Source organism: Zonotrichia leucophrys, unplaced genomic scaffold, assembly GCF_028769735.1.
Source record: "Zonotrichia leucophrys gambelii isolate GWCS_2022_RI unplaced genomic scaffold, RI_Zleu_2.0 Scaffold_85_192490, whole genome shotgun sequence".
NCBI lineage: Eukaryota > Metazoa > Chordata > Aves > Passeriformes > Passerellidae > Zonotrichia > Zonotrichia leucophrys.
In genome coordinates, this window is record NW_026992290.1 from 33,433 (window position 1) to 57,604 (window position 24,172).

The window sequence follows — 24,172 nt, forward strand, 5'->3', positions numbered from 1 at the left end:
CTGTCCATCCATGTTTTACCTGTCCATCTCTCACATGTCCATCTGTCCATCTGTCCATAACTCACCTGTCCATCTGTCCATCTGTCCGCAGAAGCGCCGCTCGAACCGCCAGGTGAAGAGGAAGAAGTACACGAGGACCTGGACATCAAGCTGTGTCCCACCACACTGTCCATCTGTCCATCTGTCTGCAGAAGCGCCGCTCGAACCGGCAGGTGAAGAGGAAGAAGTACACCGAGGACCTGGACATCAAGCTGACGGACGACGAGGAGCTGGACGAGGAGCTGGACGTGACCGGGCCGGCGGCGCCGCGGCCGGAGAGCGCTGACCCCGAGCGGCCGCCGGCGCTGACCCCGCTGACCGCGGACGGGGAGGGCGCGGACGCGGCGCTGCCCTCCATGCAGTTCTTCGTGGTGAGTGGCCTTCATCTTCATCATCCTCACCTTCATCTCCATCCTCACCTTCATTGTCATCTTCATCCTCATCTTCATCCTTATCTTCATCCTTATCTTCTCCATCTTGGTCATCTCCCTGCCCTCCATGCAGTTCTTCGTGGTGAGTAGCCTTCTTCTTCCTCATCTTCCTCATCATCCTCACCTTCGTCCTCATCCTCACCTTCATCTTCATCCTCACTCTCATCCTCACTTTCATTGTCATCTTCATCCTTGACTTCATCCTTGTCTTCATCTTCATCCTTATGTTCTGCATCTTGGTCATCTCCCTGCCCTCCATGCAGTTCTTCGTGGTGAGTGGCCTTCGTCATCCTCATCATCCTCACCTTCATCCTCATCCTCACCTTCATCTTCATCCTCACCTTCATCTCCATCTTCATCCTTATCTTCATCTTCATCCTTATCTTCTCCACCTTGGTCATCTCCCTGCCCTCCATGCAGTTCTTCGTGGTGAGTGGCCTTCATCTTCATCATCATCATCCTCACCTTCATCACCTTCATCTTCATCCTTATCTTCATCTTCGTCCTTATCTCCATCTTCATCCTTATCTCCATCTTCATCCATATCTTCTCCATCTTGGTCATCTCCCTGCCCTCCATGCAGTTCTTGGTGGTGGGTGGCCTTCATCTTCATCCTCATCTTCCTCATCTTCATCCTCATCCTTGTCTCCATCTTCATCCTTGTCTTCATCCTTATCTTCATCTTCATCCTTATCTTCTCCATCATGGTCATCTCCCTGCCCTCCATGCAGTTCTTTGTGGTGGGTGGCCTTCGTCATCATCCTCATCATCATCCCCTTCATTGTCATCTTCATCCTCACCTTCATCTTCATCCTTATCTTCATTTTCATCCTTGTCTTCATCTTCATCCTTATCTTCTTCATCTTGGTCATCTCCCTGCCCTCCATGCAGTTCTTTGTGGTGGGTGGCCTTCATCTTCATCATCCTCACCTTCATCTTCATCCTCATCTTCATGTTTCTCTTCTCCATCTTGGTCATCTCCCTGCCCTCCGTGCAGTTCTTGGGGGTGGGTGGCCTAGTTCTTCATCCTCATCCTCATCTTCATCCTCATCTTCATCCTTATCTTCCTCACCTTCTCCATCTCCATGACCTTCATCCCTTCATCCCCATCATCATCCTCACCTCCATCCCCATGACCTTCATCCCCATCATCACCCTCTCCGTCTCCATGACCTTCATCCCCATCCTCCTCCTCCTCTCCTCCTCCATCTCCACAACCTTCATCCCCATCCCATGACCATCATCTTCATCCTCACCTTCTCCATCTCCATGACCTTCATCCCCATCATCATCCTCACCTCCATCCCCATGACCTTCATCCCCATCATCTTCTCCATCTCCATGATCTTCATCCCCATCCCATGACCATCATCTTCATCATGTCTTCCATTTCCATGACCTTCATCCCCGTCCCATCCCCATCATCTTCATCCTCACCTTCTCCATCTTCGTGGCCTTCATCCCCATCCCATGGCCTTCATCTCCATCATCTTCACCTTCTCCATCTCCACAACCTCCATCCCCATCCCGTGACCTTCATCCCCATCACCCTCCTCCTCCTCCATCCCCATGACCTTCATCCCCATCCCATGGCCTTCATCCCCATGACCTTCATCCCCATCATCCTCCTCACCTCCATCCCCATGACCTCCATCCCCGTGGCCTTCCTCCTCACCCTCCTCCTCCTCCTCCCCTGTGTGCGGCGCAGGAGAACCCGAGCGAGGAGGACGCGGCCATCGTGGACAAGGTGCTGTCCATGCGCGTGGTCAAGAAGGAGGTCAGTGCCCGTGGTGGTCACTCCCGTGGTGGTCACTCCTGTGGTCACTCCCATCGTGGGGGGGGGTGTGGTGACCCCCTGGCCTTCATCCTCACCGTCATCATCGTCTTCCTCGCCCGCAGCTGCCCTCGGGTCAGTCGGTGGAGGCCGAGGAGTTCTTCGTCAAGTACAAGAACTAGTGAGTGGTCATTTATGGTCACTTGGGGTCACTTGGGGTCACTCGGGGTCACTTGTGGTCATTTGGGGTCAGTTTGGGGTTGGTTCGAGGTAGTTTTGGGTTGGTTTGGGGTCATTTATGGTCACTTGTGGTCATTTGGGGTCAGTTTGGGGTCATTTATGGTCATTTGGGGTTGGTTTGAGGTGGTTTGGGGTCACTTTGGGGGCACTTGTGGTCAGTTTGGGGTCAGTTGTGGTCACTCCGGGGTCACTTTGGGGGCACTCGGGGTCATTTGTGGTCATTTATGGTCATTTGGGGGCACTTGGGGTCACTCAGGGTCATTTATGGTCACTTTGGGGTCACTCATGGTCATTTGGGGTCAGTTTGAGGTGGTTTGGGGTCATTTGGGGTCACTTTGGGGTCATTTGTGGTCATTTGGGGGCACGCGTGGTCACTCTGGGGTCACTTTGGGGGCACTCGGGGTCATTTGTGGTCATTAGTGGTCATTTGTGGTCACTCATGGTCATTTGGGGTCAGTTTGAGGTGGTTTTGGGGTCATTTATGGTCACTCGTGGTCATTTGTGGTCACTTACGGTCATTTGGGGCTGTTTGGGGTCATTTATGGTCAGTTGTGGTCAGTTGTGGTCACTCGTGGTCATTTGTGGTCACTTAGGGTCAATTATGGTCACTTGTGGTCATTTATGGTTATCTGTGGTCACTCGGGGCTGTTTGTGGCCAGTTGTGGTCATTTATGGTCAGTTTGGGGTCATTTATGGTCATTTGGGGTCACTCGGGGTCACTCGTGGTCATTTTGAGGCGATTTTGGGGCATTTTGGGGAGATTTTTGCCCAATTTGGGGGTGCCTCTCTCTGATTGGCTGTCCCGGCTGGTGGGCGTGGCTGAGCTGTGCCTGGCCCCGCCCCCAGCTCGTACCTGCACTGTGAGTGGGCGGGGTTGGGGCATTTTGGGGCCATTTTGGGCCATTTTGGGGTAATTTTGGGGCGGTTTTTGTGTGCCTGTCTCTGATTGGCTGTCCCGGCCGGTGGGCGTGTCCCCAGCTCGTACCTGCACTGTGAGTGGGCGACGATGGGAGAGGGCGGGGTTGGGGCATTTTGGGGTAATTTGGGGGGATTTTGGGGTAATTTTGGGGGGATTTTGGGGTGGTTTTTGTGTGCCTGTCCCTGATTGGCTGTCCCGGGCGCTGGCCCCGCCCCCAGCTCGTACCTGCACTGTGAGTGGGCGGGGTTGGGGCATTTTGGGGCCATTTTGGGGTAATTTTTGGGGCATTTTTGGGGGATTTTGGGGCGGTTTTTGGGTGCCTGTCCCTGATTGGTTGTCCCGGGCGCTGGCCCCGCCCCCAGCTCGTACCTGCACTGTGAGTGGGCGACGATCGCGCAGCTGGAGAAGGACAAACGGATCCACCAGAAACTGAAACGCTTCAAGACCAAAATGAACCAAATGCGGCATTTCTTCCACGAGGTTGGGCTGAAACCCCGGGATTTTGGGAAAAAACGGGGGGTGGGGGAAAAAAACGGGGGTTTTTGGGGGGGAAAAATGGGGGTTTTTGGTGGGAAAATGGGGTTTTTTTGGGGGAAAAATGGGGTTTTTTGGGGGGAAAAATGGGGTTTTTTTGGGGGGAAAAATTAGATTTTTTGGGGGAAAAAATGGGGTTTTTTGGTGGGAAAAATGGGATTTTTGGGGGGTGGAAATTGGGTTTTTTGGAGGAGGGGGAAGTGGGGTTTTGGGCGGAAAAGTAGTTTTTTTAAAGGAGGAAAAATTATATTTTTTGGGGGGAATGAGGGTTTTTTGGGAAAAAAATTGGGGGTTTTTGGGGGGAAATTTGAAGTTTTTTGTGGGGAGAAATGGGGTTTTTAGGGGGTAAAAATGGTGATTTTTTGGAGAGGGAAAATGAGGCTTTGTGGAAAAAATTAGGTATTTAGGGGAGAAATTGGGGGTTTAGAGGAAAAATAGGCTTTTTTTGGTAAAAAATGCAGGGTTTTGAGGGGAGAAATGAGGCTTTTTTGGGGGGAAAAATTGAGGTTTTTTGGGTAAAAAATTGGGGTTTTTTTGGGAGAAAACCAGGGCAATTTTGGGGGGAAAACCAGGGTTTTTTGGGAGAAAATTAGGAGCTTTTTATGACAAAAAATAGGAGGTTTTTGGGGCAGAAAAATGAAGATTTTTGGGGGAAAAATGGGATTTTTTGGGGGAAAATTCCAGGGTTTTGGGGGTCAAAACGGAGTTTTTTTGGGCGGAGAAAAATTGGATTTTTTTGGGAAGAAAACCAGGGATTTTGGGGGAAAACCCAGGTTATTTTTGGGAGAAAAAAAGAGATTTTTGAGGGGGAAAATCTGAAGTTTTGGGGTGGAAAATTGGGATTTTTTGGGGGGAAAATTGGGGATTTTTTGGGAAAAAAAAGGGAATTTTTTGGGGGAAAAGCAGGGAATTGAGGGAAGAGGAATATTTGGGGTGAAAAATGAGGATTTTGGGATTTTCAGGACGAGGAGCCGTTCAACCCCGACTACGTGGAGGTCGATCGGATCCTGGACGAGTCCCACAGCGTGGACAAGGACAACGGCGAGGTGGGGCCAAAATGGGGCAAAAAATGGGGATTTTGGGTGGGAAAACCAAAATGGGGCAAAAAATGGGGATTTGGGGGGTTAGGGACAAAAATGGGGTAAAAAATGGGGTTTTGGGGGTTAGAACCGAAATGGGGCAAAAAATGGGGATTTTGGGTGTTAGAGATCAAAATTGGGGAAAAAATGGGGATTTTGGGTGTTAGAGACCAAAATGGGGTAAAAAATGGGGATTTTGGGTGTTAGAGACCAAAACGGGGTAAAAAATGGGGATTTTGGGTGTGTTAGAAACTGAAATTTGGGTAATAAAATGGGGATTTTGGGTGTTAGAGACCAAAATGGGGGAAAAAATGGGGATTTTGGGTGTTAGAGATCAAAAATGGGGCAAAAAAGGGGGATTGGGGGGGTTAGGGACAAAAACGGGGCAAAAAATGGGGATTTTGGGTGTTAGAGACAAAAACGGGGCAAAAAATGGGGATTTTGGGTGTTAGAGATAAAACGGGGCAAAAAATGGGGATTTTGGGGGTTAAAATCTGAAATTGGGGAATAAAATGGGGATTTTGGGTGTTAGAGATCAAAAATGGGGCAAAAAATGGGGATTTTGGGTGGGGGAACCAAAATTGAGGAAAAAATAGGGATTGGGGGGGTTAGAAACTGAAATTTGGGGAAAAATGGCAATTTTGGGTGTTAGAAATCAAAAATGGGGATTTGGGGACATTAGAAACTAAAAATTGCAGGAAAAATGGGAATTTTGGGTGTTAGAAAGTAAAAAACATACGGAAAATGGGGATTTTGGGTGGTAAAATCTCAATTTTGGGAAAAGTGGGGATTTTGGGGTGTTGAAAATCAAAAATTGGGGAATAAAATGGGGATTTGGGGGTGTTAAAACCCCAAAATTGGGGATTGTTTTGGATTCCGTGGTATTGGAAGGCAAAAATTGGGGATTTTCACTGAATTTCAGGGTGTGAAAACCTCAAATTTGGGAAAAATTTTTTCCAATTTTGGGAAAAAATCCCAAAATACGGGGAAATGAGGATTTTGGGGTGTTAAAAATCCTGAAATTTGGGGGTTTTCAGGGGTTTTGTGGTAGAACCGCAGAATTTGGTATTTTTGTGGCTTTCACCACAAAACCCCAAAATTGGGGATTTTCTTGCATCTTTTGACGGTAGAATCCCAAAATTGGGGATTTTGGTGGATTTGCTGTGGTGCTTTACCTGTGCAGGTGTGTCAGGGGTCTGTTACCTGTCAGTTACCTGTCCCAGGTGCGTTACCTATATCCAAGGGTGTGTTAGCTTTCAGTTACCTGTCCAGGTGTGTCCAGGTGTGTTACCTGTGCAGATGTGTTAGCTGTCAGTTACCTGTGCAGGTGTGTCACCTGTGTCCAGGTGTGCTACCTGTCAGTTACCTGTCCCAGGTGTGTTACCTATATCCAAGGGTGTGTTAGCTTTCAGTTACCTGACCCAGGTGTACCCAGGTGTCAGTTACCTGTCCCAGGTGTGTTACCTATATCCAAGGGTGTGTTAGCTTTCAGTTACCTGTCCAGGTGTGCCCAGGTGTGTTACCTGTGCAGGTGTGTTAGCTGTGTCCAGGTGTATCCAGGTGTGTCCAGGTGTGAGTTACCTGTGTCAGTTACCTGTGCAGGTGTGTTATCTGTCAGTTACCTGTCCAGGTGTATCCAGGTGTCAGTTACCTGTCCCAGGTGTGTCTCACCTGCACAGGTGTGTCTCTCCCCAGCCCGTGGTGTATTACCTGGTGAAATGGTGCTCCCTGCCGTACGAGGACAGCACCTGGGAGCTGCAGGAGGGGTTGGTTACCTGTACAGGTGTATGGTCAGTTACCTGTACAGGTGTGTTACCTGTCCCAGGTGTGTCTCACCTGCACAGGTGTGTCTCTCCCCAGCCCGTGGTGTATTACCTGGTGAAATGGTGCTCCCTCCCGTACGAGGACAGCACCTGGGAGCTGCAGGAGGGGTTACCTGTGTCAGTTACCTGTACAGGTGTGAATTACCTGTCCCAGGTGTGTTACCTGTCTCACCTGTCTCACCTGTGCAGCCCGTGGTGTATTACCTGGTGAAATGGTGCTCCTTGCCGTACGAGGACAGCACCTGGGAGCTGCAGGAGGGGTTACCTGTGTCAGTTACCTGTACAGGTGTGTTACCTGTACAGGTGTGTTACCTGCACAGGTGTGTCTCTCCCCAGCCCGTGGTGTATTACCTGGTTAAGTGGTGCTCATTGCCATACGAGGACAGCACCTGGGAGCTGCAGGAGGGGTTACCTGTGTCAGTCACCTGTACAGGTGTATGGTCACTCACCTGACCAGGTGTGCTCTCACCTGTGCAGCCCGTGGTGTATTACCTGGTGAAATGGTGCTCGTTGCCGTACGAGGACAGCACCTGGGAGCTGCAGGAGGACGTGGACGAGGCCAAGGTGGCCGAGTTCAAGCGGATCCAGGCGCGGCACCCCGAGCTCAAGAGACAGGTGAGGCCACGCCCACCTTCAAGGTGTGCTACACTGCCATACAGGTGAGCTCTGTATGTATGCAGGTGAGCCACACCCACTGCAGGTGAGCCACAGCCTTTCACTTGTCTCACCTGGCTCACCTGTGGCTCACCTGGCTTACCTGTGTGAGTTATCTCAGTTGTATTTTACCTGTAACTCACCTTTACCTCACCTGTACCTCACCTGTGTGCCTTATCTTAGTTGTGTTTTACTTGTCTCTCACTTTAATCTCACCTGTAACTCACCTGTAATGGTTATTTCACTTTTATCTCACCTGTACCTCACCTGTATGAGTTATCTCATCTGTACCTCACCTGTACTTCACCTGTAGCTCACCTGTGTGAGTTATCTCACCGGTGTCTCACTTTTATCTCACCTGTGTCTCACCCATGTTTCACCTGTGTGAGTTATCTCACCTGTACCTCACCTGTGCTTTACCTGTATCTCACCTGTATGAGTTATCTCAGTCGTGTTTATTTTACCTGTGTCTCACCTGTGTCTCACCTGTGTGAGTTTTCTCACCTGTATCTCACCTGAGTCTCATCTGTGTGAGTTATCTCACCTGTGTCTCACCTGTGTTTCATTTTAATCTCATTTGTAACTTACCTGTGTCTCACCTGTATGAGTTATTTTACATATATTTGACCTGTATCTCACCTGTCCCTCACCTGTGTGAGTTATCTCACCTGTATCTCTCACCTGTATATCTCACCTGTGTGAGTTATTTTACATATATTTGACCTGTATCTCACCTGCATATCTCACCTGTATCTCTCACCTGTGTGAGTTATTTTACATATATTTGATCTATATCTCACCTGTATCTCACCTGTATCTTACCTGTATTTCACCTGTGTGAGTTATCTCACCTATATCTCACTTGTACCTTACCTGAGTCTCGCTTGTGTCTCACCTGTGTGAGTTATTTTACATATATTTGACCTGTATCTCTCACCTGTGTCTCACCTGTGTCTCACCTGTGTCAGCCCCGCCCCCAGGCCGGCGCCTGGAAGAAGCTCGAGGCCTCGCACGAGTACAAGAACCACAACCAACTGCGGGAGTACCAGCTGGAGGGCGTCAACTGGCTGCTCTTCAACTGGTACAACAGGTGAGCTCACCTGGGACAGGTAAACACACCTGGGCACAGGTACACACACCTGGGGAATGGGAAATTACCTGGGACAGGTGAGGGTATGGATACTGGGAGTACCAGCTGGAGGGGGTCAACTGGCTGCTCTTCAACTGGTACAACAGGTAAACACACCTGGGACAGGTAAACACACCTGGCACAGGTAAATGGAGATGGGAATGGGGATAAACACCTGGGACAGGTGAGGGTATGGATACTGGGAGTACCAGCTGGAGGGCGTCAACTGGCTGCTCTTCAACTGGTACAACAGGTGAGCACACCTGTGCAGGTAAACACACCTGGGGAATGGGAATGGGCATGGGAAATTACCTGGGACAGGTGAGGGTATGGATACTGGGAGTACCAGCTGGAGGGGGTGAACTGGCTGCTCTTCAACTGGTACAACAGGTAAACACACCTGGGCACACCTGGGCAGGTAAATGGGGATGGGAATGGATAAACACCTGGGGAAATTACCTGGGACAGGTGAGGGTATCGATACTGGGAGTACCAGCTGGAGGGCGTCAACTGGCTGCTCTTCAACTGGTACAACAGGTGAGCTCACCTGGGCAGGTAAACACACCTGGGACAGGTAAACAGGGATGGGAATGGGGAAAAACACCTGGGACAGGTGAGAACACCTGGTATGTTACATGTTCTGTGTTCCAGGTGCAAGTTACCTGTCCCAGGTGTATCCTGGGTGTACTTTACCTGTCCCAGGTGTTCCTTAGGTACAAGTTACCTGTCCCAGGTGTATCCCAGGTGTACCTTACCTGTCCCAGGTGTGTCTCAGGTGCAAGTTACCTGTCCCAGGTGTATCTCAGGTGTTCCTTATTTGTGTCAGGTGTATCTCAGGTGTATGTTATCTGTCCCAGGTGTATCCCAGGTGTCCCTTACCTGTCCCAGGTGCTCCTTAGACACAAGTTACCTGTCCCAGGTGTATCCCAGGTGTCCCTTACCTGTCCCAGGTGTATTTTAGATGCAAGTTACCTGTCCCAGGTGTGTCCCAGGTGTGTCCCTCACCTGTCTCACCTGTCGCGCAGGCAGAACTGCATCCTGGCGGACGAGATGGGGCTGGGCAAGACCCTCCCCTGTCCCTCAGGTGTATCTCAAGTGTCCCTTACCTGTCCCAGGTGTGTCTCACCTGTCTCACCTGTCGTGCAGGCAGAACTGCATCCTGGCGGACGAGATGGGGCTGGGCAAGACCCTCCCCTGTCCCTCAGGTGTATCCCAGGTGTCCCTTACCTGTCCCAGGTGTATTTTAGGTACAAGTTACCTGTCCCAGGTGTATCCCAGGTGTATCTCAAGTGTCCCTTACCTGTCCCAGGTGTGTCTCACCTGTCTCACCTGTCCCACCAGGCAGAACTGCATCCTGGCGGACGAGATGGGGCTGGGCAAGACGATCCAGTCGATCGCGTTCCTGCAGGAGGTGCACGGCGCAGGTGTGCGCGGGCCCTACCTGGTGATCGCGCCGCTCTCCACCATCGCCAACTGGGAGCGCGAGTTCGGCACCTGGACGCACCTGAACACCATCGTGTACCACGGCAGCCTGGCCAGCCGGCAGATGATCCAGCAGTACGAGATGTACTGCAAGGACGCCAAGGTGAGCTCACCTGGGCAGGTAACACACCTGTAACACACCTGTATGGGGTCTGTAACACACCTGTATGGGGTCTGTAACACACCTGTAACACACCTGTATGGGGTCACTGACACACCTGGCCAGCCGGCAGATGATCCAGCAGTACGAGATGTACTGCAAGGACAGCAAGGTGAGCTCACCTGGGCACACCTGTGTGTGTAACACACCTGTAACACACCTGTATGGGGTCTGTGATACACCTGTATGGGGTCTGTGATACACCTGTATGGGGTCACTGACACACCTGGCCAGCCGGCAGATGATCCAGCAGTACGAGATGTACTGCAAGGACGGCAAGGTGAGCTCACCTGGCCAGGTAACACACCTGTAACACACCTGTATGGAGTCTGCAATACACCTGTATTGTGTGTAACACACCTGTATGGGTCACTGACACACCTGGCCAGCCGGCAGGTGATCCAGCAGTACGAGATGTACTGCAAGGACGCCAAGGTGAGCTCACCTGGGCACACCTGGGCACACCTGTGTGCTTGTATTGTACATATAACACACCTGTATTGTGTGTAACACACCTGTGTGGGGTCTGTGACACACCTGTATGGGGTCTGTGACACACCTGTGTGGAGTCTGTAATACACCTGTATGGGGTCACTGACACACCTGTGCAGCCTGGCCAGCCGGCAGATGATCCAGCAGTACGAGATGTACTGCAAGGACGCCAAGGTGAGCTCACCTGGGCAGGTAACACACCTGTATGGGGTCTGTGACACACCTGTATGGGGTCACTGACACACCTGGCCAGCCGGCAGGTGATCCAGCAGTACGAGATGTACTGCAAGGACGCCAAGGTGAGCTCACCTGTGTGTGTAATACACCTGTATGGGGTCTGTGACACACCTGTAACACACCTGTATGGGGTCACTGACACACCTGGCCAGCCGGCAGATGATCCAGCAGTACGAGATGTACTGCAAGGACGGCAAGGTGAGCTCACCTGGGCAGGTAACACACCTGTAACACACCTGTAACACACCTGTATGGAGTCTGTAATACACCTGTACTGAACATACAATATACCTGTGACACACTTGGGCACACCTGTGTCACCTGCAGGGCCGGTTGATCCCGGGTGCGTACAAGGTGTGCACATCTATATGGGATTAATGACACACCTGTGCAGGATTACTGTCACACCTGTAACACACCTGTGCACACCTGTCGCACACCTGTAACACATCTATAACACCTGTAACACACCTGTGCACACCTGTCCCCCTTAGGGCCGGCTGATCCCGGGCGCGTACAAGTTCGACGCGCTCATCTAACACACCTGTGTCACACACACCTGTAACTCACCTGTGCAGGATTACTGACACACCTGTGTAACACACCTGTAACACATCTGTAACACCTGTAACACACCTGTAACTCACCTGTGTCACACCTGCAGGGCCGGTTGATTCCCGGCGCGTACAAGTTCGACGCGCTCATCTAACGCACCTGTGTCACACACCTGTGTAACACACCGGTAACACACCTGTGTCACACCCTGTCACACACACCTGTAACACGCACCTGTAACACACCTGTAACACACACCTGTCACACACCTGCACACACCTGTAACTCACCTGTGCACACCTGTAACTCACCTGTGTTACCTGTCCCCAGGGCCGGTTGATCCTAGGTGTGTACAAGTTCAACGTGCTCATCTAACACACCTGTGCACACCTGTAACACACCTGTGTCACACACCTGTGCAGGATTACTGACACACCTGTATCACACACCTGTAACACACCTATAACACACCTGTGTCACACCTGTTCTCCCCAGGGCCGTCTGATCCCAGGTGCGTACAAGTTCGACGCGCTCATCACCACGTTCGAGATGATTCTCTCCGACTGCCCCGAGCTGCGCGAGGTCCAGTGGCGCTGCGTGGTCATCGACGAGGCGCACCGGCTCAAGAACCGGCACTGCAAGCTGCTGGACAGCCTGAAGCACATGGACCTGGTGGGTGGCACACCTGGGCACACCTGGGCACACCTGGGAGCGAGGGAACGCAAAAATCCCCGCGAAAATCAGGTAAAAAATGGGTAAAATACGGGGTTTTGGGTTGTATAATGGGTACTGTGAGCTGCTGGACAGCCTGAAACACATGGACCTGGTGGGTGGCACACCTGGGCACACCTGGGCACACACCTGGGCACACACCTGGGAGGGAGGGAACGCAAAAAACCCCGTGAAAATCGGGTAAAAAAATGGGTGAGAAATGGGAAAAAATGGGTGAGAAATGGGGATTTTGGAGTTGTATAATGGGTACTGCGAGCTGCTGGACAGCCTGAAACACATGGACCTGGTGGGTGGCACACCTGGGCACACCTGGGCACACACCTGGGGGGGAAAAAACACAAAAATCCCCGTGAAAATCCGGTAAAAAATGGGTGAGAAATGGGGATTTTGGGGGTATATAATGGGTACTGGAGGTGCTGGACAGCCTCAAGCACATGGACCTGGTGGGTGGCACACCTGGGCACACCTGGGCACACCTGGGAGGGAAATATACAAAAAACCCGGTGAAAATTGGGTAAAAAATGGGTAAAAAATGGGGGAAAAATGGGTGAGAAACGGGGATTTTGGGGTTATATAATGGGTACTGGGAGGTGCTGGACAGCCTGAAGCACATGGACCTGGTGGGTGGCACACCTGGGCACACCTGGGCACACCTGGGGGGGAAAAAACGCAAAAATCCCGGTGAAAATTGGGTAAAAAATGGGTAAAATATGGTTAAAATACGGGGATTTTGGGGTAAGGAACCGGCACTGCAAGCTGCTGGACAGCCTGAAGCACATGGACCTGGTGGGTGGCACACCTGGGCACACACCTGGGCACACCTGGGGGGGAAAGAACACAAAAATCCCGGTGAAAATCGGGTAAAAAATGGGTAAAATACGGGGATTTTGGGGTAAGGAACCGGCACTGCAAGCTGCTGGACAGCCTCAAGCACATGGACCTGGTGGGTGGCACACCTGGGCACACCTGGGCACACACCTGGGCACACCTGGGAGGGAGGGAACGCAAAAATCCCGGTGAAAATCGGGTAAAAAATGGGTGAGAAATGGGTGAGAAATGGGGATTTTGGGGTTGTATAATGGGTACTGTGAGGTGCTGGACAGCCTCAAGCACATGGACCTGGTGGGTGGCACACCTGGGCACACACCTGGGCACACCTGGGCACACCTGGGAGGGAAAAACACAAAAAACCCGGTGAAAATTGGGTAAAAAATGGGCAAAATAGGGGATTTTGGGGTTATATAATGGGTACTGCGAGGTGCTGGACAGCCTGAAACACATGGACCTGGTGGGTGGCACACCTGGGCACACCTGGGAGGGAAAAACACAAAAATCCCGGTGAAAATTGGGTAAAAAACGGGGATTTTAGAGGGTTTGGGTTACCTGGGCACACACCTGGATCAGTTTTTACCCATTTTACCCATTTTTTACCCCATTTTTCCCCTCACCTGTCCCACCTGCAGGAGCACAAGGTGCTGCTCACGGGCACACCTGTGCAGAGCACGGTCCTGGAGCTCTCCAGCCTCACCTGGATCAGATTTATCTCACCTGGATCAATTATTTACCCATTTTTTCAGTTTTTCACCCCGTTTTTTCGCATTACCTGTATTATTTTCCCTCACCTGTCTCACCTGTCCCACCTGCAGGAGCACAAGGTGCTGCTCACGGGCACACCTTTGCAGAACACGGCCCTGGAGCTCTCCAGCCTCACCTGGATCAGTTTTTTACCCATTTTACCGGATTTTTACCCCGTTTTTTCGCATTACCTGTATTATTTTCCCTCACCTGTCCCACCTGTCCCACCTGCAGGAGCACAAGGTGTCACTGACGGGCACACCTGTGCAGAACACGGTCCAGGAGCTCTTCAGCCCCACCTGGATCAGTTTTATCTCACCTGGATCAGTTTTTTACCCATTTTTTCAGTTTTTCACCCCGTTTTTTCACATTACCTGTGTTATATCCCCTCACCTGTCTCACCTGTCCCACCTGCAGGAGCACAAGGTGTCACTGACGGGCACCCCCCTGCAGAACACGGTCGAGGAGCTCTTCAGCCCCACCTGGATCAGTTTTATCTCACCTGGATCAGTTTTTTACCCATTTTTTCAGGTTTTTACCCCATTTTTCCCCTCACCTGTCTCACCTGTCCCACCTTTAGGAGCACAAGGTGCTGCTGACGGGCACCCCCCTGCAGAACACGGTCGAGGAGCTCTTCAGCCTCACCTGGATCAGTTTTTTACCCATTTTTCCCATTTTTTACCCCATTTTTTCCCTCACCTGTCTCACCTGTCCCACCTGTCCCACCTGCAGGAGCACAAGGTGCTGCTCACGGGCACACCTTTGCAGAACACGGTCGAGGAGCTCTTCAGCCTCCTGCACTTCCTGGAGCCGTCGCAGTTCCCGTCCGAGGCCGAGTTCCTCAAGGACTTCGGGGACCTCAAAACCGAGGAGCAGGTGAGGGGACACACCTGGACAACACACCTGGGAACGGGCAAAACACACCTGGGCACCACACCTGGATGGACCTGGGCACACCTGGGCACGGCCAAAACACACCTGGGCACACCTGGGTGCGGCCAAAACACACCTGGGTGCAGCCAAAACACACCTGGGCACACCTGGACACACCTGGGCACACCTGGGCATGGCCAAAACACACCTGGGTGCAGCCAAAACACACCTGGGCACACCTGGACACACCTGGGCACACCTGGGCACGGCCAAAACACACCTGGGCATGGCCAAAACACACCTGGGCTCACCTGGGCATGGTCAAAACACACCTGGGCACACCTGGGAATACCTGAGCACACCTGGGCACACCTGGGCACGGCCAAAAGACACCTGGGAACACCTGGGCACAGCCAAAACACACCTGGGTGTACCTGGATGGACCTGGTATACCTGGGCACACCTGGAGAGGCTGTGGGAGGGGTTTGAGCTCATTTGACGCTTTTTGGGAGGGGTTTTGGGCTCACCTGGGCACACCTGGGCACGGCCAAAACACACCTGGGCACACCTGGGCACACCTGGGTGGGTGCCACATTTCCTGACCCTTGCCCAGGTGTGACAGGTGTGGCCGTGACTTTGCCCAGGTGCCACAGGTGTGGCCATGACCACTCCCAGGTAGGACAGGTGTGGTCATGATTTCCCGTAGACATCTCAGGGCATCTCCTACACCTTGGCCAGGTGTGATAAATATCTCCAGGTAGGACAGGTGGGGTCAGAGCCTTCTCCAGGTGGGACAGGTGTGGCTGTAACTTCTTGTAGACATCTGTGGGTACCTCCCTTACCTGTCCCAGGTGTGCCAGGAGTGTCTCACCTGTCCCTTACCTGTCCCAGGTGTGCCAGGAGTGTCCTACCTGTCCCTTACCTGTCCCAGGTGTGACAAGAGTGTCCTACCTGTCCCTTACCTGTCCCAGGTGTGCCAGGAGTGTCTCACCTGTCCCTTACCTGTCCCAGGTGTGACAAGAGTGTCCTACCTGTCCCCTACCTGTCCCTTACCTGTCCCAGGTGTGCCAGGAGTGTCTCACCTGTCCCTTACCTGTCCCAGGTGTGCCAGGAGTGTCTCACCTGTCCCTTACCTGTCCCAGGTGTGACAGGAGTGTCTCACCTGTCCCTTACCTGTCCCAGGTGCAGAAGCTGCAGGCTCTGCTGAAGCCCATGATTGTCTCACCTGTCCTTGTCTCACCTGTCCTTGTCTCACCTGTCCTTGTCTCACCTGTCCTTGTCTCACCTGCGCAGGTGCAGAAGCTGCAGGCGCTGCTGAAGCCCATGATGCTGCGGCGCCTCAAGGAGGACGTGGAGAAGAACCTGGCGCCCAAGCAGGAGACCATCATCGAGGTGGAGCTGACCAACGCGCAGAAGCGCCTGTACCGCGCCATCCTGGAGAGGAACTTCGCCTACCTGGCCAGGGGGGCGGGGCACGGCAACGTGCCCAACCTGCTCAACACCATGATGGAGCTGCGCAAGTGCTGCAACCACCCCTACCTCATCAACGGTGAGCACCTGGGCACACCTGGGCGGGCGCCTGAAGTTCTAAAAGGAGGTGTTATGGAGTCTCTGGTGGTCACTGATGGTCGCTAAAGTTGTCCCGAAGTTCTCAGACGGGGTTTGGTGGTGTTTTTGGTGGTGGGCTGTGTTCTCCTGAGGTTCCTTTGAGAGTTTATGGAACTGTAAGTGGTCTATGGTGATCTCTGATGGTTTTATGGAGTCTCTGGTGGTCACTGATGGTCACTGATGTTGTCCCAATGTTCTCAGACGTGGTTTGGTGGTGTTTTTGGTGGTGGTCTATGTTCTCCTGAGGTTCCTTTGAGAGTTTATGGAACTATAAACAGTCTATAGTGATCCCTGATGGTTTTATGGAGTCCTTGGTTGTCAGTGATGGATGCTGATTTTTTCCCGAAGTTCTCAGAGGTGGTTTGATGGAGCTTTTGGTGATGGTTGATGTTCTTCTGAGGTTCATTTGAAAGTTTATGGAACTTTGAGTGCTTAGTGATGATTCCTGATGGTTTTATGGAGTCCTTGGTGGTCACTAAAGGTCACTGATGTTTTCCTGAGGTTTTCAGAGGTGGTTTGATGGAACTTTTGGTGGTGGTCTATGTTCTCCTGAGGTTTCTATGGATGTTTTATGGAGTTAAGAGTGGTCAACGATGGTTTTATGGAGCCTAGGGTGGTCAGTGATGGTAACCAATGTTGTACTGAAGCTCTTAGGGGTGATTTTGTAGAACAGGAGATCGTTTGTAGAATAGGAGGTCCTTAATGTTCTTCTGAAGTTCTCAAAGATGGTTTTATGGAGTCTATGGTGGTCAGTGATGATAACCAATGTTCTCCTGAAGTTCTCAGTGGTGGTTTGATGGAACTTTTGGTGGTGGTCGATGTTCTCTTGAGGTTCCCCTGAAGTTCTCAAAGATGGTTTTATGGAGTCTACAGTGGTCAGTGATGATAACCAATGTTCTCCTGAAGTTCTCAGTGGTGGTTTGATGGAACTTTTGGTGGTGGTCGATGTTCTCCTGAAGTTCTCAAAGATGGTTTTATGGAGTCTAGGGTGGTCAGTGATGGTAACCAGCGTTTTCCTGAAGTTCTCAGTGGTGGTTTGATGGAACTTTTGGTGGTGGTCAATGTTCTCCTGATGTTCTCCTGAAGTTCTCAAAGGTGGTTTTATGGAGTCTACAGTGGTCAGTGATGATGATCAATGTTCTTCTGAAGTTCTCAGTGGTGGTTTGATGGAACTTTTGGTGGTCATCCGTGTTCTCCTGATGTTCTCCTGAGGTTCTTTTGGATGTTTTGTGGATCTGTTGACGGTTTTTGGTGGTTTTATGGAACCAGGGGTGGTCAGTGATGATAATCAATGTTCTCCTGAAGTTCTCAGTGATGGTTTGATGGAACTTTTGGTGGTGGGCAATGTTCTCCTGAAGTTCTCAAAGGTGGTTTTGTGGAGTCTACAGTGGTCAGTGATTATAACCAATGTTGTCCTGAGGTTCTCAGTGATGGTTTGATGGAACTTTTGGTGGTGGTCCATGTTCTCCTGATGTTCTCCTGAGGTTCTTTTGGACGTTTTGTGGAACCATTGCTGGTTTTTGATGGTTTTATGGAACCAGGGGTGGTCAGTGGTGGTAACCAATGGTCTCCTGAAGTTCTTAGAGATGGTTCTGTAGAACCATAGGTGGTCATTGATGTTCTCCTGAAGTTCTCAAAGGTGGTTTTATGGAGTCTAGGGTGGTCAGTGATGGTACCAGTGTTGTCCTGAAGTTCTCAGTGATGGTTTGATGGAACTTTTGGTGGTGGTCCATGTTCTCCTGATGTTCTCCTGAGGTTCTTTTGGACGTTTTGTGGAACCATTGCTGGTTTTTGATGGTTCTATGGAACCAGGGGTGGTCAGCGGTGGTGGCCACGGTCTCACGTGTCCCTGACGCGTCCCCAGGTGCGGAGGAGCAGATCGTGGCCGAGCTGAGGTCCTCCCTGCCCGCGCTGCCCGGCCCCGAGCTGGCCCTGCAGGCCCTGGTGCGCTCGGCCGGCAAGCTGGTGCTGCTGGACAAGCTGCTGCCGCGGCTGCGCGCCGGCGGCCACAAGGTGCTGGTCTTCTCGCAGATGGTGCGCTGCCTGGACATCCTGGAGGACTACCTCATCCAGAAACGGTGCGAGTTTGGGGCGAAAAACGGGGATTTTGGGAAAAAACGGGGATTTGGTGGGAAAAATGGAATTCTGAGAAAAAAAATGAGGTTTTTCGGGAAAAAGGAGGAGAAAGTGGGATATGGAGGTCCACCTGGACATCCTGGAGGACGAACTCTTCCAGAAACGGTGGGATTTTGGGGCGAAAAACGGGGATTTTGGGGAAGAAATTGGGGGGGATGGGGTTTTGGGCGTCCTGGAGCTCCACGGAAGGGGTTTGAGGGACGCTTGAGATGTTCTGGAGCTCCACAGAGAAGATCTCGGGAGCTTTTTGGGTTTGGAGATTTTTGTGGGGGGAAGTTTGGGGATCCTGGGGACCTCGTTGTCCTATGAAAGGAGATCTTGTCTTCTGCTAGGGTGTCTGTGGAGCGATTTTTGGTTCCTCAAGGTTCTCCAAGAACCTCCTGGAGATCCCTGGTGGTCTCTCCACACCTGATATTGGTTCTGGACGTGGTTATGGAGCTGGGGACCTCCGTGGGTCAGATTTGGAGACCGTGGTGTCCCATGGTTCCACCAGGACCTCCAGTGTTTGCTCCTCAAGGTTCTCCCAGAACCTCCTGGAGATCCCTGGTGGTCTTCACACCTGATATTGGTTCTGGACGTGGTTATGGAGCCCTGGAGCTCCGTGGGTCAGATTTGGAGACCTTGGTTTCCCATGGTTCTGCCAGGATCTCCAGTGTTTGCTCCTCAAAGTTCTTCAAGAACCTCCTGGAGATCCCTGGTGGTCTCTCCATGCCCAGGATTGGTTCTGGACGTGGTTATGGAGCTGGGGACCTCCATGGGTGGAGATTTGGAGACCTTGGTGTCTCACAGCTCTACCAGGATCTCCAGTGTTTGCTCCTCAAGGTTCTTCAGGAACCTCCTGGAGATCCCTGGTGCCTCCTCCACGCCCAGGATTGGTTCTGGACGTGGTTACGGAGCCCTGGAGCTCCCTGGGTGGAGATTTGGAGACCTTGGTGTCTCGTGGTTCCACCAGGATCTCCAGTGTTTGCTCCTCAAAGTTCTCCAAGAACCTCCTGGAGATCCCTGGTGGTCTCTCCACGCCTGATATTGGTTCTGGACGTGGTTATGGAGCCCTGGAGCTCCATGGGTGGAAATTTGGAGACCTTGGTGTCTCACAGCTCTACCATGATCTCCAGTGTTTGCTCCTCAAAGTTCTCCCAGAACGTCCTGGAGATCCCTGGTGGTCTTTTCACACCCAGGATTGGTTCTGGACGTGGTTATGGAGCCCTGGAGCTCCATGGGTGGAGATTTGGAGACCTTGGTGTCCCATGGTTCCACCAGGACCTCCAGTGTTTGCTCCTCAAGGTTCTCCAAGAACCTCCTGGAGATCCCTGGTGGTCTCTCCACACCTGATATTGGTTCTGGACGTGGTTATGGAGCCCTGGAGCTCCCTGGGTGGAAATTTGGAGACCTTGGTGTCTCGTGGTTCCACCAGGATCTCCAGTGTTTGCTCCTCAAAGTTCTCCAAGAACCTCCTGGAGATCCCTGGTGGTCTCTCCACACCTGATATTGGTTCTGGACGTGGTTATGGAGCTGGGGACCTCCATGGGTGGAAATTTGGAGACTTTGGTGTCTCGTGGTTCCACCAGGATCTCCAGTGTTTGCTCCTCAAAGTTCTCCCAGAACCTCCTGGAGATCCCTGGTGGTCTCTCCATGCCTGATATTGGTTCTGGACGTGGTTATGGAGCCCTGGAGCTGCCCGGTGGCCGCGGTGACCGGGGTTGTCCTCTCCAGGTACCCGTACGAGCGCATCGACGGGCGCGTGCGGGGCAACCTGCGCCAGGCCGCCATCGACCGCTTCAGCCGGCCGGACTCGGACCGGTTCGTGTTCCTGCTGTGCACGCGGGCGGGCGGGCTGGGCATCAACCTGACGGCGGCCGACACCTGCATCATCTTCGACTCGGACTGGAACCCCCAGAACGACCTCCAGGTGAGGGGGCCACCAGGGCTTTGGGTGGTGGGGTGGGGTCTGTGAAGGGTTTGGGGTGGTGGGGTGGAGTTTTGGGGTCATGGGATGGAGTTTTGGAGGAGTTGGAGAAGGTTGGATGGGATCTACCAAGGGTTTGGGGTGGTGGGACAGCATCTACCAAGGGTTTGGGTGGGTTTTGGATGGTGGGATGGGGTCTGTGAGGGGTTTGGGGTGGTGGGATGGAGTTTTGGGGCCATGGGATGGAGTTCTGCAAGAGTTGGAGAACGTTGGATGGGATCTACCAAGGGTTTGGGGTGGTGGGATGGGATCTACCAAGGGTTGGGGTGGTGGCATGGGGTCTGTGAGGGGTTTGGGGTGGTGGGGTGGAGTTTTGGGGACATGGGATGGGGTTCTCCATGGGTTGGAGGTGGTGGGATGGGATCTACCAAGGGTTTGGGTGGGTTTTGGGTGGTGGGGTGGGGTCTACAAAGGGTGTGGGGTGGTGGGATGGAGTTTTGGGGTCATTGGGAGGGGTTTCTGAAGAGTTGGAGAACATTGGGTGGGATCTACCAAGGGTTCGGGGTGGTGGGATGGGGTCTGCAAGGGGTTTGGGTGGGTTTTGGGTGGTGGGATGGGATCTACCAAGGGTTTGGGGTGGTGGACGGTATCTGCCAAGGGTTTGGGTGGGCTTTGGATGGTGGGATAGGGTCTGTGAGGGGTTTGGGTGGTGGGGTGGAGTTTTGGGGACATGGGATGGGGTTCTCCATGGGTTGGAGGTGGTGGGACAGCATCTACCAAGGGTTTTGTGTGGTGGGATGGGGTCTGTGAAGGGTTTGGGGTGGTGGGATGGAGTTTTGGGGTCATTGGGAGAGGTTCCACTGGCGCTTGAGGTGGTGGGATGGGATCTCCCAAGGGTTCTGTGTGGTGGGATGGAGTTTTGGGGTCATTGGGAGAGGTCCTTGTGGAGTTTGAGGTGGTGGGATGGGATCTACCAAGGGTTTGGGAGGTGGGTTGGGATTTACTAAGACTTTAGGTGGTGGGATGGGATCTCCCAAGGGTTTGTGTGGTGGGGTGGAGTTTTGGGGTCATGGGATGGAGTTATGCAAGAGTTGGAGAACGTTGGATGGGATCTACCAAGGGTTCGGGGTGGTGGGATGGCATCTATCAAGGGTTTGGGTGGTGGGATGGGGTCTACCAACGGTTTGTCTGGTGGGATGGAGTTTTGGGGTCACGGGATGGAGTTATGCAGGAGTTGGAGAACGTTGGATGGGATCTACCAAGGGTTTGGGGTGGTGGGGTGGGGTCTGTGAGGGGTTCGGGGTGGTGGGGTGGAGTTTTGGGGACATGGGATGGAGTTCTGCAGGAGTTGGAGAAGGTTGGGTGGGATCTACCAAGGGTTTGGGGTGGTGGGACAGCATCTGCCAAGGGTTTGGGTGGTGGGATGGGGTCTGTGAGGGGTTCAGGATGGTGGGATGGAGTTTTGGGGTCGTTGGGATGGAGTTCTGCAGAAGTTGGAGAACGTTGGATGGGATCTACCAAGGGTTTGGGGTGGTGGGATAATATCTACCAAGGGTTTGGGTGGGTTTTGGGTGGTGGGATGGGATCTACCAAGGGTTTGGGTGGTGCGATGGAGTTTTGGGGACGCGGGATGGGGTTCTCCATGGGTTGGAGGGGGTGGGATGGGATCTGCCAAGGGTTTAGGTGGTGGGATGGAGTTTTGGGAGATGGGATGGGGTTCTCCATGGGTTGGAGGTGGTGGGATGGGATCTACCAAGGGTTCGGGGTGGTGGGACAGGATCTACTGAGAGTTTGGAGTCATGGATTGGGGTTCTCCAAGGTTTGGAGAATGTGGGATGGGATCTGACAGGGTTTTGTTTGGTGGGATGGGGTCTGTAAGGGGTTTGGAGTAATGGGATGGAGTTTGGGGTGGTGGGATGGGATCTACCAAGGGTTTGGGAGGTGGGATGGGATCTCCCAAGGGTTTGTGTTGTGGCATGGAGTTTTGGGGTCATGGGATGGAGTTCTGCAAGAGTTGGAGAACGTTGGGTGGGATCTACCAAGGGTGTGGGGTGGTGGGATGGAGTTTTGGGGTCATTGGGAGAGGTTCTTGTGGAGTTTGAGGTGGTGGGATGGGATCTACCAAGGGTTTGTGTGGTGGGACGGGACCCACCATGACCTGGAGCTCCTGCAGTGTCCCCACCTCGGTTGTCCCCTGTCCCCGCAGGCGCAGGCGCGGTGCCACCGCATCGGGCAGAGCAAGGCGGTCAAGGTTTACCGGCTGATCACCAGGAACTCGTACGAGCGCGAGATGTTCGACAAGGCCAGCCTGAAGCTGGGCCTGGACAAGGCCGTGCTGCAGTCCATGAGCGGCCGCGACGGCTCCATCGCTGGGGTGGGACATCTACAGTGGGGTGGGACATCTACAGTGGGACATCTGGGGTGGGACACCAGGGTGGGACACCTGGACAAGGCCGTGCTGCAGTCCATGAGCGGCCGCGACGGCTCCATCGCCGGGGTGGGACATCTACAGTGGGACACCGGGGTGGGACCTCCAGGGTGGGACATCAGGGTGGGACACCTGGACAAGGCCGTGCTGCAGTCCATGAGCGGCCGCGACGGCTCCATCGCCGGGGTGGGACATCTACAGTGGGACACCGCGGTGGGGTGGGACCTCCAGGGTGGGACACCAGGGTGGGACACCTGGACAAGGCCGTGCTGCAGTCCATGAGCGGCCGCGACGGCTCCATCGCCGGGGTGGGACATCTACAGTGGGACACCTGGGTGGGACCTCCAGGGTGGGACACCTGGGTGGGACACCTGGACAAGGCCGTGCTGCAGTCCATGAGCGGCCGCGATGGCTCCATCGCCGGGGTGGGACATCGGGGGGGGGGTGGGACACCTGGGGTGGGACATCTGGGTGGGACACATGGGTGGGGTGGGACATCTGGGGTGGGACACCTGGGTGGGACACCTGGGGTGGGACACTGGGGTGGGGTGCAGTCCATGAGCGGCCGCGACGGCTCCATCGCCGGGGTGGGACACCAGGATGGGACACCAGGCTGGGGTGGGGTGGGACCTCCAGGGTGGGACACCTGGGGTGGGACCTCCAGGGTGGGACATCTGGGGTGGGACACCAGGGTGGGACACCTGGACAAGGCCGTGCTGCAGTCCATGAGCGGCCGCGACGGCTCCATCGCCGGGGTGGGACACCGCGGTGGGGTGGGGTGGGGTGGGACCTCCAGGGTGGGACCTCTGGGGTGGGACACCTGGGTGGGACACGTGGGGTGCAGTCCATGAGCGGCCGCGACGGCTCCATCGCCGGGGTGGGACATCGGGGTGGGACACGTGGGTGGGCTGGGACACCCGGGGTGGGACCTCCAGGGTGGGACATGTGGGGTGGGGTGGGACACCTGGGGTGGGACACCAGGGTGGGACACCTGGACAAGGCCGTGCTGCAGTCCATGAGCGGCCGCGACGGCTCCATCGCCGGGGTGCGACATCTGGGGTGGGAGCTCCAGGGTGGGACACCAGGGTGGGACACGTGGGGTGGGGTGCAGTCCATGAGCGGCCGCGACGGCTCCATCGCCGGGGTGGGACATCAGGGTGGGGTGGGGTGGGGTGGGACACCTGGGGTGGGACACCTGGGGACCTCCAGGGAGGAAGGCTTCGAAGGTCAAGTGCTCCAGGTTCTCCAAGCTGGGGTTCTTCAGGTTTGCTAGGTTCTCCAGGTTGGGTTCTCCAGGTTCTCATAGTTGGGCTTCTTCAGGTTGCCTAGGTTGTCCAGGTTCTCTAAGTTGAGATTGTTCAGGTTT

The 24,172-nt window shown here is 53.6% G+C and overlaps 1 protein-coding gene across 1 annotated transcript in view; it reads left to right on the forward strand.

The window, feature by feature from the left end:
* Positions 1-24,172, forward strand: part of CHD8 (chromodomain helicase DNA binding protein 8) — a 61,790-nt gene that overhangs the window by 8,419 nt on the left and 29,199 nt on the right. Inside the window, exons 5-18 of the mRNA XM_064737577.1 lie at positions 192-410; positions 2,179-2,247; positions 2,370-2,425; positions 3,766-3,883; positions 4,900-4,983; positions 7,317-7,454; positions 8,462-8,583; positions 9,964-10,207; positions 12,044-12,220; positions 14,588-14,731; positions 16,022-16,277; positions 18,201-18,414; positions 20,186-20,381; positions 22,585-22,752. Coding sequence (XP_064593647.1) covers positions 192-410; positions 2,179-2,247; positions 2,370-2,425; positions 3,766-3,883; positions 4,900-4,983; positions 7,317-7,454; positions 8,462-8,583; positions 9,964-10,207; positions 12,044-12,220; positions 14,588-14,731; positions 16,022-16,277; positions 18,201-18,414; positions 20,186-20,381; positions 22,585-22,752 — 2,205 coding nt within the window. The remainder of the gene's footprint in view (positions 1-191; positions 411-2,178; positions 2,248-2,369; positions 2,426-3,765; positions 3,884-4,899; positions 4,984-7,316; positions 7,455-8,461; positions 8,584-9,963; positions 10,208-12,043; positions 12,221-14,587; positions 14,732-16,021; positions 16,278-18,200; positions 18,415-20,185; positions 20,382-22,584; positions 22,753-24,172) is intronic.